The sequence below is a fragment of the Sciurus carolinensis genome, chromosome 5, assembly GCF_902686445.1.
Source record: "Sciurus carolinensis chromosome 5, mSciCar1.2, whole genome shotgun sequence".
NCBI classification, from domain to species: Eukaryota; Metazoa; Chordata; class Mammalia; order Rodentia; family Sciuridae; genus Sciurus; species Sciurus carolinensis.
This window is the reverse complement of record NC_062217.1, coordinates 39,615,254-39,631,186: the sequence shown is the minus strand read 5'-3', so window position 1 is coordinate 39,631,186 and position 15,933 is coordinate 39,615,254. Positions and strand designations below refer to the sequence as shown.

General features: G+C 35.9%; 1 protein-coding gene across 2 annotated transcripts in view; it reads left to right on the top strand.

Moving 5' to 3' along the window:
• The window catches only part of Fndc3a (fibronectin type III domain containing 3A), a 174,516-nt gene that overhangs the window by 61,884 nt on the left and 96,699 nt on the right, over positions 1 to 15,933 (top strand). For both annotated transcript variants that reach the window (XM_047552169.1, XM_047552170.1), the window contains exon 3: positions 5,657 to 5,732. In XM_047552169.1, the coding sequence (XP_047408125.1) occupies positions 5,657 to 5,732 (76 nt within the window). The remainder of the gene's footprint in view (positions 1 to 5,656; positions 5,733 to 15,933) is intronic.

The following is a 15,933-nucleotide window of genomic DNA, read 5'->3' as shown; positions in this document are numbered from 1 at the left end:
ATTCTTGCTTAACATACTATATTGCTAGGTACTGTGGGAGAGTATTATGGGTACAACATTCTTGATTAATTGTTTACACGATTAGCTAACGTTTTTTAACATTGAAGCCAAATCTTACAGATTTCAGGATTTAGCAGAGATTTAAGCATTTTTTAAAGAAGCCATAAATGTACTATAACATGGATCAGTTTTTTAAAGTAATCATGTAGTAAAAAGTCTCTTTTAGTACAAAATGGAACCTAGAAACTCTAAAGGAAAAAAACGATATAATAATTTCTCTACATAAAAACCTTTGGTGTAGCAAGACAAAATTTTTATTTAAAAAAATAGGAAAATAAATTTCCTTGACATACTAAGTACTTAAAAATCAGTAGACAAAAACCCAACTGAAAAACAAGTAAAAGACAATAATAAGTAGTTTGTGGAAATAGAAATATGCTCAAATGTATAAGGTATATATATTGCTGTTAAATGTTATATAAATTTTTTAAAAATTCATCATACTTCTCAATTCCTCAGTCAGTTTTTCTGTCACTGTGTAACCAAACAACGCATACCCTAATGCCTTGATTCAACAAGCGTTCAATTTGCTCCAATTTCTGCTTTTGGTCAGGGCTCACTGGGCAGTTTTTCCACTGGTCTCAACAATAGGCACTCATTGACTTGCCATCACCTAATATTCAAATGGTGCTAGAAATCTGTAATGGGCTGATCGGGAACACACTCTTTCCATTTTCCAGGGGTCATCTTCAGCAGAGTATCTGGACCTCCTCATGGTAGCTTAGGAATCCAGGAAGGAACTATTCAGTAGTCACAACGCCCAGTACCTTAAATACTTAGGAAAACCAAGTGACGTGGTCAAGCCCAAAGTCAGCATTGAGGACTACACAAGAAGTAATGCTAAGAGGTGTGGTTCATTGGGGTCCACCACTATAAACACACTTCCTTACCTAACTGAGTTTTTGTTTTAATTGCCAGTGGCTTCCGTTGGAGTATAAACTCCACAAAGGCGTGGATTCTCCCAATTTTGTTCACTTTTGTATTAGTCAAGAACTGGGGGTACATTGTTGGAATTCAGTAAATATTATTGAATGAATGTGTCCAGTAAGACCTAGTTAGCTTGTGTAAAATAAAATGGTATATGTTAAGGGAGGCATGTATTTCTGCATACATAATAAATTTCTAGAGAGATAAATATTTTATTAACTAGGAACTATACTTAAGAGGGAATAAGGGGAATTTCATTTACATTATGTATTCCCATGAATGTATTCCAGTTTTATAATGTAGAAAACATATAGTAAGATATGAGAAGCATTTTAATTTTTGTAAATTTTTTAAAAATTATATTAAAATTAGAGGACAAGACCAGTAAGCTTGGAAAAATGATGTTAGTGTGTCTAGCCAGTATAATAGTATTTATTGAATATACAGTTCTACAAGTATATTAAGTGTCTCAATGACTAGATTCTTTTTTGTTTTGGAGGGGTATGCTGGGGATTGAACCCAATGTACTTACCACTAAACTACATCTCTCAGGTAGCATCCATCAGCAGTTCACCACCACTGTCAAATTCTAAACTAATGAGAAAAGAAGTGAGTAAGATAGAACGTATTGGGCCTGGGGTTGTAGCTCATTGGTAGAGTGCTTGCCTAGCCTGTGTTAAGTCACTGGGTTCGATCCTCAGCATCACATTAAAAAAATACACACACACACACAGACACACATATACACACACACACATATAATATAAACAGTTATTTTTTAAAAGGATGCATTTAAAAATTTTTAAAGAACAGTGGATTTGTTGAGATTGCTAAAAATGTGTTGGAAATAATAGCAAAACTGAAATCCAGCCCACTTTCAAATTTTTTAAAAAATTCTTGGACTACAGAGGAGATCAAGAACAAAACAGCAAAAATAATAATGAAAGTACTCTGTATGGTTACACTGAGTTAAGTAAAATTTACTCTTACATCCATACACATCCATTAGTAAAGAGAGAACAAAAAGAGTATTCAGCTGGGTAGATTAGAAAATAACAAAATAAACCTAAGGAAAATGAAAGAAAGGAAATAATAAATTTTAAAATTAAAAATGAATGCTTTAAAAGAAACCTACCTAGCTGCTTTACCCTCCTAATATATCTTCATAGATACAGGTGCTATGCTGTGGCATATTATTTCTCCATGACACTATGCCTGTATAAATAAAATTCTTCAAATTGCCCTTAAGTTGACTCACAAGACTCTTCCTAACCTGGCTCCCATCCACTTTCTCCCTGTGTTTCTCACCATGCCCATTTGTTCTGACATACCACTATCCCCTCTCCCCTTGCTCCAACCATATAGAGCTATAGAACTTCCTTTGGTTTAGTGAACATGATAAATTCTCGTGACATTTCCAGTCCTTGAGCTTTGCATATATTCTTCTGTGGACCTGAAAGGCCTTCCCACTGTTTTGCTTAGCTAATTATTACTCGTCTTCAGGACTCTGCTTAAATTTTGTATTCTCTATAAAGCTATTAAGTACACATGTGCATATGTATTTGATAGTCTTTTGTGCTCTGATATTCTCATCAGTCAATATCAAAGAAATATTTAACAAGAGTAGTAATGGAGGTGCACTATCAGAAATCTAAAGTTACATTGCTTAAAATTATTAAACATTTTTCCAAAGCTACTTTTGCTAGAATAAATATGAATGAGTCTAGAAGATTAGACTGTGTGCTAAAAGAGAGGTATCTTATATTTAGCAAATTATATTCGTTACATCTCTGGAAAAACAAATATGTTTAAATCTTCTCAAGATGAATTTTAGTTACATCAAAGAAACATAAACACTTAAATTATCCAAAAACTAGAAGAAAATAGAAACTAATACTTGTTAAACCTCTAGATCGGCATTATATATTGTGTACATGTACAAATATGTAGCAACATATTTCACTATTATGTATAATTTTGAGGCACCAATTTTAAAAATTTTTTGGCATTGTCCCATGGAAACACAATACAAGCCACATAAAATTAAATTTTTAAATAGGCACCTTAAAAAAATTAAAACGGGCAAAGTTAACTGTAATGTTTTATTTAACCCAATATGTCCAGAATATTATTTCAACATGCAATCAATATAAAAATTATTAATTAGTATTTTACATTGTTAGGTGTTTTGTGATACCACTGGTTATCAATTACCTTGATGAGTCCTGCTTCCTCAGATGTTGAAGTTAACACCAGAGAAGCACACTGAGGCAAGTTTAGAGTAGAAAGAAGCTTTATTAAAGGACAGTAAAACAGACTTCTCCCAAGTGGAAGAAGGGGACCCAAAGACAGAAACAGTATGATGAGGAAGTCTTATCCTTTTTATACATCTAAAGTTTCCTTTGTTCTCCTGCATTCTTCTCCTTTTTCTTGTTCAGTTCCCCTGATCCTGTATAATGACTGGGAGATGTAGATGGAATGTCCAGCGGGTGAGCAGGTGGGCTGGAATGGCCAAAGGGTAGTGTTAGGCAAGAAGGGAGCAGCAGCCCAGAGGGCATGGGTTCCTAGCTCTCTCTACTCAGGAGTTCTTCATTAACAACCCTTTTGGGAGGAGTGGTATCCAAGGGCTCTGGAGACATGAACATTCCAGTCTCCCAGGGATGGTTTCCAACTTCCCAGATCCAAACCGGCTTCTGTTTTCTCCATTCAACCCAATTGCCTATTCTACACTAATGGCCTATCTTTAATTCTGGCTTCATTCCCCCTCTAATTTTAGGGATGCCCTACTGCTATAGGAAATGGAACAAAGACCACTCTGGCTGCTTTGAGCTGGAAGAAGGTGACATGGACCCTTCCTGTTTAGAAATCTGGGGTCCATGGTAAAAGACTGGTTGAGAAGCAATAGGCTGGAGGGTCATTTGAGAGATGGGTGGTCTATAAGAGAAACAAGAAGTTATGAGTACTGGAATAAGATTAATGCAACAGTAAAAGCCACAGTATAGAAACATGCCAATGAATAGGATGATAACGACAGAAAGCCTTTGAAATCTGGTGTTTATTTCACATTTAGAGCACATCTCAGTACACATAAGCCACATTTCAAGTGTTTGATATTGGCTGCTGATACTGGACAGCAAACTATAGAAGAAATAGAAGATATCATAAGGAAAAAAATGGTAACATTGACTAGGAAAATAAAGTAAAAGGAGAAAGCATTTGCAACATTAACAGTACAATATTCGTATAGTATAGTACAGTATTCTTAACAGACAATTCAGTCAAGTCACTGAGAACTCTTAAAAGCCCAGAAAATAAATAGTAAGCTGACATAAACAGACAATTTACTGAAGAAACAGGATAAAACATAACAAAAACAAAGAAGTACAAATTTGGATGTGTTGCTCAGTGTAGAGTGGCTTGCTTAGCATGTGTGAGGCCCTGGGTTCAGTCCCCAGCACAGTGGGGCTGGGCAGGAGGGAGATTCTAATTAAAACAATAGTAATATTTTATTTTTATCTGTTGAAGCAGCAGGGGTTATAAAACTATAATTTTCAGGATTACACAGAAAACAGTAGAAGGATGTTCTTATAGTATGGAGAGGGACTATAAAGTAATAAAACCCTTTTAAAGGGCAATTTAGCAGCAGGTACCAGAATTCCTTTTCTGGGAATAATAAGGAAACAATACTAACCATAGCAAAAAACTACATATCTGAATGGTCACTTTGGCATTATTCATAATAATGAAAAATACATAAATTCCTTACATTAAAGGAATGGTTAAGTAATTTATGGTTTAATCACTTAATGAAATACTTTGAATAATTTAACATGGAAGTCTTTTATAATAATGAACTCAAAAAAGATACAGAATTAAATCTAGACTTAAGAACTTTTTCAGAATATTAACATTATCTTGGGATAGAAAGATTTCTTTTTTTCCAGTTTTCTGTTTTTCTCAGTTTTTTAAATGTCATGAAATTAAACTGTATTTTACCTTTTTGATAAGTAAAAAAACTACTTAACATGGTATGATTAGGCTGGGGAGATAGCTCAGTCAGTAGAGTGCTTGCCTTGCGAGCACAAGGCCCTGGGTTCAATCCCCAGCACCAAAAAAAAAAAAAAAAGGTATGATTAACTTAACGCATTCTCAGCTATAACTTAAGATGTTGTACAACTCATGCTCTACCTATCAATTTTTTCTTCAGAAAAGCACAATACTTAACTACTGTTGAATTCCCATAAATAATCCACATATTTGGGATTTGACTCCATCTTTGTTTCTGAGTAGTTTCTTGACCGTCTAATAAAAATTTGCCTCTATATTCTTTTTTTATTTCCTTTACTTCTAGCTTATGTCTGGCTTCCAGGAAAGTGAAATAATACCTTTTTTTTTTTTAACAGCATTATAAATGTGTACTCTTCATTTTCCTTCTCAGTGTCATAAAGTTAAATAACTCATATCTGCTCTCTTATTGTCAACAGTTAGTATTTTTTTAATTAATTTTTTTTACAGACTGCATTTTGATGCATTGTACACAAGTGTACAACTTTTCATTTCTGTGGTTGTACACAATGTAGATTCATACCATTCATGTAATCATGTTAGTATTTTTATATACTGATTTACTCTTATTGTTTTGAGTAATACTTTCCCCCCTCATTTTAAGGTTATTCTGGTACAAGTTAATCCTGGGGAAGCATTTACAATAAGAAGAGAAGATGGACAGTTTCAGTGCATTACAGGTAAGAATGGCAATTTGTTATCATTTGTGACCAAACAATTATGATACATAGTAGTATATAATGCTTATGGTTTCTTCCTATCTTCCTCATTACCACCATACAAAAGCACAAACTCTGAATACCGTGTTTAACTAATGCAGTAATATCCTAACTAAACTCTTCACCATGGTTTCTTGATTAATCTTATTGTTCATGTTACTTCCCTGCTTAGAAATCATCAGTGAATCTATTCAAGGTTCCTTAGTGTTTCAAAAAGAAAACTTCAGTTTCCTAGTCTTGTTCCAACTTCCCTTCCAACTTTGCTTCCCTTTAATCTTTCAAAGTCATCTGAATTACTGTCTTTCAAATCTGTGTTGTAGTGTCAGTACTTTTTTTTTAATCTAGATTTCATCCTCTATAATCACTATTCCAGCCTGTACAAATCCTACTAGTGCTTTCAGACTGAACTTAGATCTTAACCTTTAACAGAATTTTTGTAACCTTCCTTCATTGAGCATCCTCTTAGCATTTTTGGGCTGGGTAATTCTTGCTGTGGAGGACTATCCTGTGAATTATATAGTGTTTAGCAGAATCCATGGCCTCTACCCACAAGCCACTTCTCCATACCCCCATTTAGACAGAAATGTCTCCAGACATCACCAAATACCCTTGGGTGGCAAAATTGTCCCCAGTTCATGCGAATTGCTTTCATATGTAAAGAGGAAAGCAATAGAAAAATTAATGGCTAAGACGGGCCCCTAATCCAGTATGACTGGTATCCTTATGAAAAGAGTAAATTATACACAGACATACATATGGTAAGAGTCTTTTGTGAAGATGAAGGCAGAGATGTACAAACCAAGGAATGTCAAAGATCACCAGCAAACCGTCATAAGCTAGGAGAAAAGCTTGGAGCAGATTCTACCTTAAATCCGTCAGAAGGAACCAACCTTCCCAAAACCTTAAGATTTCACTTCTAAGCTCCAAATCTGTGAGACAATAAATTTCCATTCTAAGTGGGGGGGAAAAAAAAGTCACTGGCTATGGAATTAGAACATGAATTTAAATCTCAACTCTTGCCTCATACTAGCCATATGATCTGGCACATGTTATTTAACCTCTGTAAATACATTTCTCCTCAATAAAATTGCCATCCCCACCAAGAATAGTATACCTAATAGGATAATTGTGAGGTTTGATTAATATACATATAATGTACTCGGTACCAGACATGGCACAAGTAAGGTACTCAATAAATGGTGGTAGTGAGTGCTGTGGTGGTGGTGCTAATAGAAAATGATCTCCATCTCCTCTGAAACCCTATAATACCAATTATATGCCATTAATTTACCAGATAACAATGTGCAATTTTGTAGTAGTTCTTCTAATATTTTTTCCCTGTTAATTATTTGTTTTTTATTATTTGACTTGAAAAGTTTATTCAGTCTCTCCAACTAAAGTGTAAGCACTGAGAGCAGATAACACCTCATATTTCTTTTTATTCCTTCAAACCTAATAGTTTCGTTTAAAAGTGTTCATTAGGTGGGGCACAGTGGCACACACCTATAATCCCAGCAGCTCAGGAGGCTAAGGCAGAATGATCAAGAATTCAAAGACAGCCTCAGCAAAAGTGAGGCACTAAGCAACTCAACAAGATCGTGTACCTAAAAAAAAAAAAAAAGAAAATACAAAATAGGGCTGGGATGTGGCTCAGTGGTTGAGTGCCCCTGAGTTCAGTCCCCAGTAGGAGTACATTAGAGGTAGGGTGACCATATTCGTTACCATCATCCAAACTGAGATACTTTTGAGAATGAAAGAACTTTTTGTAATTACTCCATGACTAGTGTAAACCAAGATTTATGGTACTCCCCTCTCCCCCATCTTACCAAAGCTATAAATAGCATACATTTCATTACCTAAATGAAAATAAGCTTATCTTTTACTATATGTTTCCTAGAATGTAAATTTCTAATAGAGCACATAGCCTTGATTTATTTTTGTATATTTTTTCAAATTGTTTTCAATAAATATTGTCTGTATTGGAAACATTTTAATTAATATAGCATTGATCTTTTCAAGCACATTGGCAAACTAAGCATGGTGGCACATACCTAATTTATAACATGTGGATAGTACTAACAGTATCCTAATGTTAGAAACTACCACATGAAGACGTTTTTATATAGGGACAGATTTCTCTGCTTCACTGGAAAACAGAAACTTCTTTCTCTATATGATAAATTTTAAGAATGGAAACTCTCAAAATTATTGGACATAATTATTTAAAACACTGGAAAGGAAAAAGGGAACTAGCCATGAAGCAAAAAGGCTTTCCCCTCTGTTTATGTTTGTTTGTCCAAAATTACAAGATGGGATATGGGTGGAAGGAATAGTAGTGAATGAGGGACTGGGGTTGAAGTCTTTGTAAAGACCAGTGTGCCCTCACTCCAAGTAAGAGAATACAAAACAAATTATATGACTACTATAATTCATCTCCTCCCTTTTGTCACCACTAGTTACTGTCACGTAGCAAACCTTTCCTGGCCAATTCTGGAGGTGGGTAAAAAGTGAGAACAGGAATAGAAGGGAAGCAAAAGGTAAAAAGGAGAAAGAGAAAGTCTCAAGGAGGGCAAATCACATGCCAGTCAAGCTGAGAAAAAAAGGAGATCCTTAGATCAATAGAGAAGAGTAGGGGAAGAAGGAAGGGGTGGGCATGGGGAAGTACTGGGAAATGAAATATACCAAATTATATATATCCATATGTAAGTATACCATAGTGAATCCCATGTTTGTATGTATGTGTATGTATGTATACATATATGTACACACAAATGTAATTATAGCACACTAAAATAATAATTGAAGATCAGTACTGTAGAGTAAGTGGATCAGGGAAAGGGAACATACTACGGAATGAGATTAATCTAATTATATTATGTGCATGTATGGATATAGCACAGTGAATCCTACTATTACTTATAATTATAAGGCACCAATAAAAATAAACAAATTAATTTTAAACTTTTTAAAGAAAAAGAGATCTAACATCATCAAGTTAGAAAAACTGTTCTTGGATAGCCACTGTACTTATCATAGAATGTCTCTATAATAAAACCTAAAGAATTGAGATAAATCCAGTGTAAATTAATAAGCATTTGAATTAAAGGTCATTCTTTTTAAAATAGTTTTGTTATCAAGAATTTATAAAAACAAAAGCAATGTTACAGAGAACTTTAGAGGTCTATATAATTGCCTTCCTTTATTAGAGGTTCAGAATTTTTGAGTTACAGGTAGTTATGAGTAGTGCTTAATGCAGTACCTTTTCTACTATAACATACTTCCTGGAGAGACAAGTTGATAGTCATTTTTTCTGTGACTTTACTGTCTACTGAGGTGTACTGTGCTAGTTGTTGGGAATTCAGAGAACCAAAACAGTTCCTGCCATTCAAGAACACAGTATATTAGGGAAGAAAAGGGAGGAAATATCAATAATTTACAGAAAAAGAACTATTAGAAATGTGTAATGGAATATTATGAGAACAGGGAATGAGACTATAACACAAAGTAATAGGTAAGGGGAAAAAATGTCCCCAGAAAAAGTGAAACATCAGGTCTTTTTAAGGAAAATAGCAGTTGGTCAGATGGACAAAGAATATTAAAGCATTTTAGAGAGGGAGGAAACAGTGTTCAAAAGCAGCTGAAGGAAAAAATGAATTATTTGAATAATTACAGAGATTGGAATTGCTAAAAAGTTATATGAAAGGGGGTGTGCCTAGAAATGAATCTCAGAAACAGACAGATCTTGAAATGGCTTGAGCAGCATACTAAGAAATTTAACTTTATTGTGAGGATGTGGAAGACCCAGGAATGGAACATGTTATAGGGAAATAAACATCTAATTGATGGTTTGAAAAGATTAGTGACACTTTTTTTTTCTCTTTTTTTTTTTTCAATTTATTTTTATTGTAAACAAATGGGATACATGTTGTTTCTGTTTGTATATGAAGTAAAGGCATACCATTTGTGTAATTATACTTTTACATAGGGTAATGGTGTTAGATTCGTTCTGTTATTTTTTCCTTCTTCCCCACCCCTCCCACCCCACTTTTCCCTCTATACAGTCTCTCCTTTCTCCATTCTTGCCCCCCTCCCACCCCCTTTATGTGTCATCATCCACTTATCAGTGAGTTCATCCGTCCTTTGGTTTTTTGAGATTGGCTTATCTCACTTAGCATGATATTCTCCAATTTCATCCATTTGCCTGCAAATGCCGTAATTTTAGTATTCTTTATAGCTGAGTAATATTCCATTGTATATACACTCCACAGTTTCTTTATCCATTCATCAACTGAAGGACATCTAGGTTGGTTCCACAATCTGGCTATTGTGAATTGAGCAGCTATGAACATTGATGTGGCTGTATCTCTGTAGTATGCTGATTTTAAGTCCTTTGGGTATAGGCCTAGGAGTGGGATAGCTGGGTCAAATGGTGATTCCATTCCAAGCTTTCTGAAGAATCTCCACACTGCTTTCCAAAGTGGCTGCACTAATTTGCAACCCCACCAGCAATGTATGAGTGTACCTTTTTCACCACATCCTCACAAACACCTATTGTTGCTTGTATTCTTGATAATCGCCATTCTAATTGGAGTGAGATGGAATCTTAGGGTGGTTTTGATTTGCATTTCTCTTATTACTAGAGATGTTGAACATTTTTTCATATATCTGTTGATTGCTTGTAGATCTTCTGTGAAGTATCTGTTCATTTCCTTAGCCCATTTGTCGATTGGATTATTTGTATTCTTGGTGTAGAGTTTTTTGAGTTCTTTGTGTATTCTGGAAATTAGTGCTTTATCTGAAGTATGAGTGGCAAAGATTTTCTCCCACTCTGTAGGTTCTCTTTTCACATTGCTGATAGTTTCCTTTGCTGAGAGAAAGCTATTTACTTTGAATCTGTCCCAGTTATTGATTCTTGCTTTTATTTCTTGTGCTGTGGGAGTCCTGTTAAGGAAGTCTGATCCTAAGCCGACATGTTGAAGATTTGGACCTACTTTTTCTTCTATAAGATGAAGGGTCTCTGGTCTGATTCTGAGGTCCTTAATCCATTTTGAGTTGAGTTTTGTGCAGGGTGAGAGATAGGGGTTTAATTTCATTCTGTTGCATATGGTTTTCCAGTTTTCCCAGCACCATTTGTTGAAGAGGCTATCTTTTCTCCATTGCATATTTTTGGCACCTTTGTCTAGTATGAGAAAATTGTATTTATTTGGGTTTGTGTCCATGTCCTCTATTCTGTACCATTGATCTACCTGTCTATTTTGGTACCAAGACCATGCCGGTTTTGTTACTATTGCTTTGTAGTAGAGTTGAAGTTCTGGTATTGCGATACCCCCTGTTGCATTCTTCCTGCTAAGGATTGCTTTAGCTCTTCTGGGTTTCTTATTCTTTCAGATGAATTTCATGATTGATTGCTCTATTTCCGTATCCCTGTCTTGTTCCCATTTTTAAAGGGAATGCTTTCAGTTTTTCTCCATTAAGAATGATGTTGGCCATGGGCTCAGCATAAATAGCCTTTACAATGTTCAGGTATGTTCCTACTATCCCTATTTTTTCTAGTGTTTTGAGCATGAAGGGATGTTGTATTTTGTTGAACGCTTTTTCTGCGTCAATTGAAATAACCATATGATTCTTATCCGTAAGTCTATTGACATGATGGATTAAATTTATTGATTTACGGATGTTAAACCATCCTTGCATTCCAGGGATGAACCCCACTTGATCGTGGTGCACAATTTTCTTAATATGTTTCTGGATACGGTTTGCCAATATTTTGTTAAGGATCTTTGCATCTATATTCATCAAGGATATTGATCTAAAATTTTCTTTCCTTGATGTGTCTTTGCCTGGTTTGATTATGAGGGTGATATTAGCTTCATAGAATGAGTTTGGTAGGGTACCCTCCTTTTCTATTTTCTGGAATACTTTGAGAAGTATTGGAATGAGTTCTTCTTTGAAGGTCTTGTAGAACTCGACTGATAATCCGTCTGGTCCTGGGCTTTTCTTGGATGGTAGGTTTTTAATAGCTTCTTATTTCATTGCTTGATATTGAGGTGTTTAAATTGTGTATGTCCTCCTGGTTCAGTTTGGGAGGAGCATATGTCTCTAGAAATTTGTCAATGTCTTCGGTAGTTTCTGTTTTGTCGGAATACAGATTTTCAAAGTAACTTCTCATTATGTTATGTATCTCAGTGGTGTCTGTCGTGATATTTCCTTTTTCATCACGAATTTTTTAGTAATTTGAGTTTTCTCTCTTCTCTTTGTTAGAGTGGCTAAGGATTTGTCTATTTTGTTTACTTTTTCAAAGAACCAACTTTTTTGTAAATTTTTGAATTGTTTCTTTTGTTTCAATTTCATTGATTTCAGCTCTGATTTTAATTATTTCCTGTCTTCTACTACTTTTGCTATTATTCTGTTCTTCTTTTTCTAGGGCTTTGTGCTGTAATGTTAGGTCATTTAGTTGTTGACTTTTGATTTTTTTGTGGAATGCACTCCATGCAATGAGTTTTCCTTCTACTACCACTTTCATAGTGTCCCAGAGATTTTGATATGTTGTATAGTCATTCTCATTGACTTCTAAGAATGTTTTTTTTATCTCCTCCCTGATATTTTCTGTTATCCATGTTTCATTCAATAGCATATTATTTAGTCTCCAGGTGTTGGAGTAATTTCTGTTTTTTATTTTGTCATTGATTTCTATTCTCAGTCCATTATGATCTAATAGAACACAAGGCATTATCTCTATTTTTTTGCATTTCCTAAGGGCTGCTTTGTGGCATAACATATGGTCTATTTTGAGAAGGTTCCATGTGCTGCTGAGAAGAAAGTGAATCCGCTTGTTGTGGATGGAATATTCTATATATGTCTATTAAGTCTAGGTTATTGATTGTGTTTGAGTTCTATGATTTCTTTGGTTGGATTTTGTTTGGAAGATCTATCTAGTGGTGACAGCGATGCATTAAAGTCACCCAGAATTATTGTGTTGTGGTCTGATTTCTGGAATTGAGAAAGATTTGTTTGATGTACATGGGTGCACCATTGTTTGGGGCATAAATATTTACTATTGTTATGTCTTCCTGATTTATGGTTCCCTTAAGCAGTATGAAATGTCCTCCTTTATCCCTTCTGACTAACTTTGGCTTGAAGTCCACTTTATCTGATATAAGGATGGAAACCCCCACTTTTTTACTGAGTCCATGTGTGTGGTAGGTTTTTTCCCATCCTTTCACCTTTAGTCTGTGAATGTCTTTTTCTATGAGATGAGTCTCTTGCAGGCAGCATATTTTTGGGTCTTTCTTTTTAATCCATTCTGCCAGTCTATGTCTTTTGATTGATGAGTTTAGGCCATTAACATTCAGGGTTATTATTGAGATATGATATGTATTCCCAGTCATTTGGGCTTATTTTTGGTTTTTAAGTTGACTTGGTTTCTCCTTTAAGTGGTTTTTCTCTAAGGTAGTTCCTTCCTTTGCTTATCTACATTGTTGTTTTTTATTTCCTCCTCATGGAATGTTTTGTTGAGAACATTCTGTAGTGCAGGCTTTCTATTTGTAAATTCTTTTAACTTTTGTTTTTCATGGAAGGATTTTATTTCGTCTTCAAATATGAAGGTTAGATTTGCTGGGTATAGGATTTTTGTTTGGCAACCATGTTCTTTCAGAGCTTGAAATACGTTGTTCCAGGCCCTTCTAGCTTTTAGAGTCTGGGTTGAGAAGTCTGTTGCTATCCATATTTGTTTCCCCCATATGTAATCTGATGCTTTTCTCTTGCGGCCTTCAAAATCCTGTCTTTATTTTGAATGTTAGGCATTTTCATTATAATGTGTCTTGGTGTGGATCTGTTGTGATTTTGTTCATTTGGTGTTCTGTAAGCCTCTTGTATTTGATTTTCCATTTCATTCTTCAGGTTTGGGAAATTTTCTGCTATTATTTCATTGAATAGGTTGTTCATTCCTTTGGTTTGTATCTCTGTGCCTTCCTCAATCCCGATAATTCTTAAATTTGGTCTTTTCATGATGTCCCATAGTGCTTGGAGATTCTGTTCATGATTTCTTACCATCTTCTCTGTTTGGGCAACTTTATTTTCAAGATTAAATATTTTGACTTCATTGTCTGAGGTTCTGTCTTCCAAGTGGTCTAGTCTTTTGGTGATGCTTTCCATTGAGTTTTTTATTTGGTTTATTTTCTCCTTCATTTCAAGGATTTCCATTTTGGTTTTTTTGTTTGTTTTTTTTTTTTTGAGAATCTCTATCTCTTTGTTGAAATGATCTTTTGCTTCCTGCAGTTGCTCTTTCAGCTTATTGGTATTATCATTCATTGCCTGCATTTGCTCTCTTATCTCATCCTTTGCTTTGCGAATCATCTTAATCATATATAATCTGAAGTCCTTTTCTGACATTTCTTCTAGCATACTGTCATTGGATTCTGTTAATATAGAATCTAGATTTGTTTGGATCATTTTATTTCCTTGTTTTTTCATGTTGTTCATGTATCTTCCCCTCTAGCAGTGCAGATCTGGGGTATTGCAGATTTCCCCCTGTTGGCTTATAGTGGCCCTATAGGTTTCCAAAACCTTTTCTTTAAGGGGAGATCAATATTTGCAGTGCCCAATTCAGACACTATGCAATCCTAGACCAAATAGCCCCTATGAGGACAATAACAAAATTGTCACAGTAAACAGAATGAGTTCAAATATTATCTTCAGTAAAACAGATTTGCAATAAGGTCTGCAGCTTCTAATGGAGGACAAAGAGGATGCAGAGGGATGTAGAATGTGGCTGTTAATGGGATAAGAAAAGAATATACAGAAGTTCTAGATAATAGAAAGGGTGAGAGTGTAATTAAAAGAAATTGGATGTTAGCATGCAAAAAAGTAAGAAAGAGACTCTGAGAGAATAGGTAAACAAAAGGAAAAGAGAGCAAGAAAATTAAAGAAATAAAAACTTAAACTTTTTTAATAAGGAGAAAAAAGAAATTCTACAGTATAACAGTCATATAGTAATGAAACCTCCCAGTCTTTAGTAGCCTGATGCATGAGAGGTACCTGACAATGAGCTTCAAGTCTCCAGCAGGCGACTCAGGATGGGATTTGCCCCACCCAAAGATTAGAGCTAAGGCTTCCAGAATTATCCAAGATGGCCGCTCTGGCTTCCAAATGTGTTGGCAAATGGCAAGCTGTGGCTCAGGGTGTGAACGTGGTGGGCTGGAGGTCCTGGAGGTAGCGTGCGGTTGGTCAGGCAGAGGTCCTGGAGGTCGGGTGTGTTTGGTGTGGTTGCGGGATCCTGGAAGCTGGGTGCAATCAGTTGGTCTGGGGTCCCAGTGATAGGGTGCAGTCAGTTGGTCTGGGGGTCCTGGCGGCAGGGAGCAGTCAGTCGATGTGAGGGCCCCGGAGGCAGGAAGTGATTGGTTGAGCTGAGGGCTCCTGGAGACGGGCCTCAGTCAGTTCAGCCAGGGGTCCTATAGGACCTGGCTGTTGTCTCAAAATGGCGGCAGCCACGTGTAATCACACCTGTAGGTACTGTGACAGAGAACTCCAGGCAACAGCAGGCAGCTGGCGCTCCACTGGCCATCTGCAATCGGTTTGCTGACTGTTGTCAGATGATCGGGAGGTGAACCTCATGTGGTGGATGATGGATAGGTGTAAGGAGGCAATGGACAGGCAAGAGACAGGCAAATGGCGGATGATAGGTGCCTGACAGTGAGCAGTCTGCATTCAAAAAAGGCGTCGATATGCTGGCAGACTGCAGGTGATCACAGCAGACAAATGGGGTAAACAGCAGGGGATCGATAAGCAGCAAAAACTTCCTCACCAAGAAACAGATATCCTCTGCTTGAAACCGGAGTTACCGAGCGACAAGGAACGCAGCTTCCCTCCAGTCCGCCATTTTGGATCCTAGTGACACTTTTTGTTCTATTAATATTTGGTGTCTCTTGACCCATAAATCTTCCAACTGTAAACATCTAGAGATGTTCAATAAAATATAACAAATAGTCTTTTAAATACATGGCTGAATTTCTTTGTATCCCCTTCACTGCCCAAAACAAGAAACAGAGTAAAAATATATACTCTGTTCATTTGATTTGGTGATTTTTATTGTCTCATACCATTCTTTCTGAGTTCTCATTGATGAATTCTGTCATCCTTTAGCTCTTTACCTTGTTCCACTCTT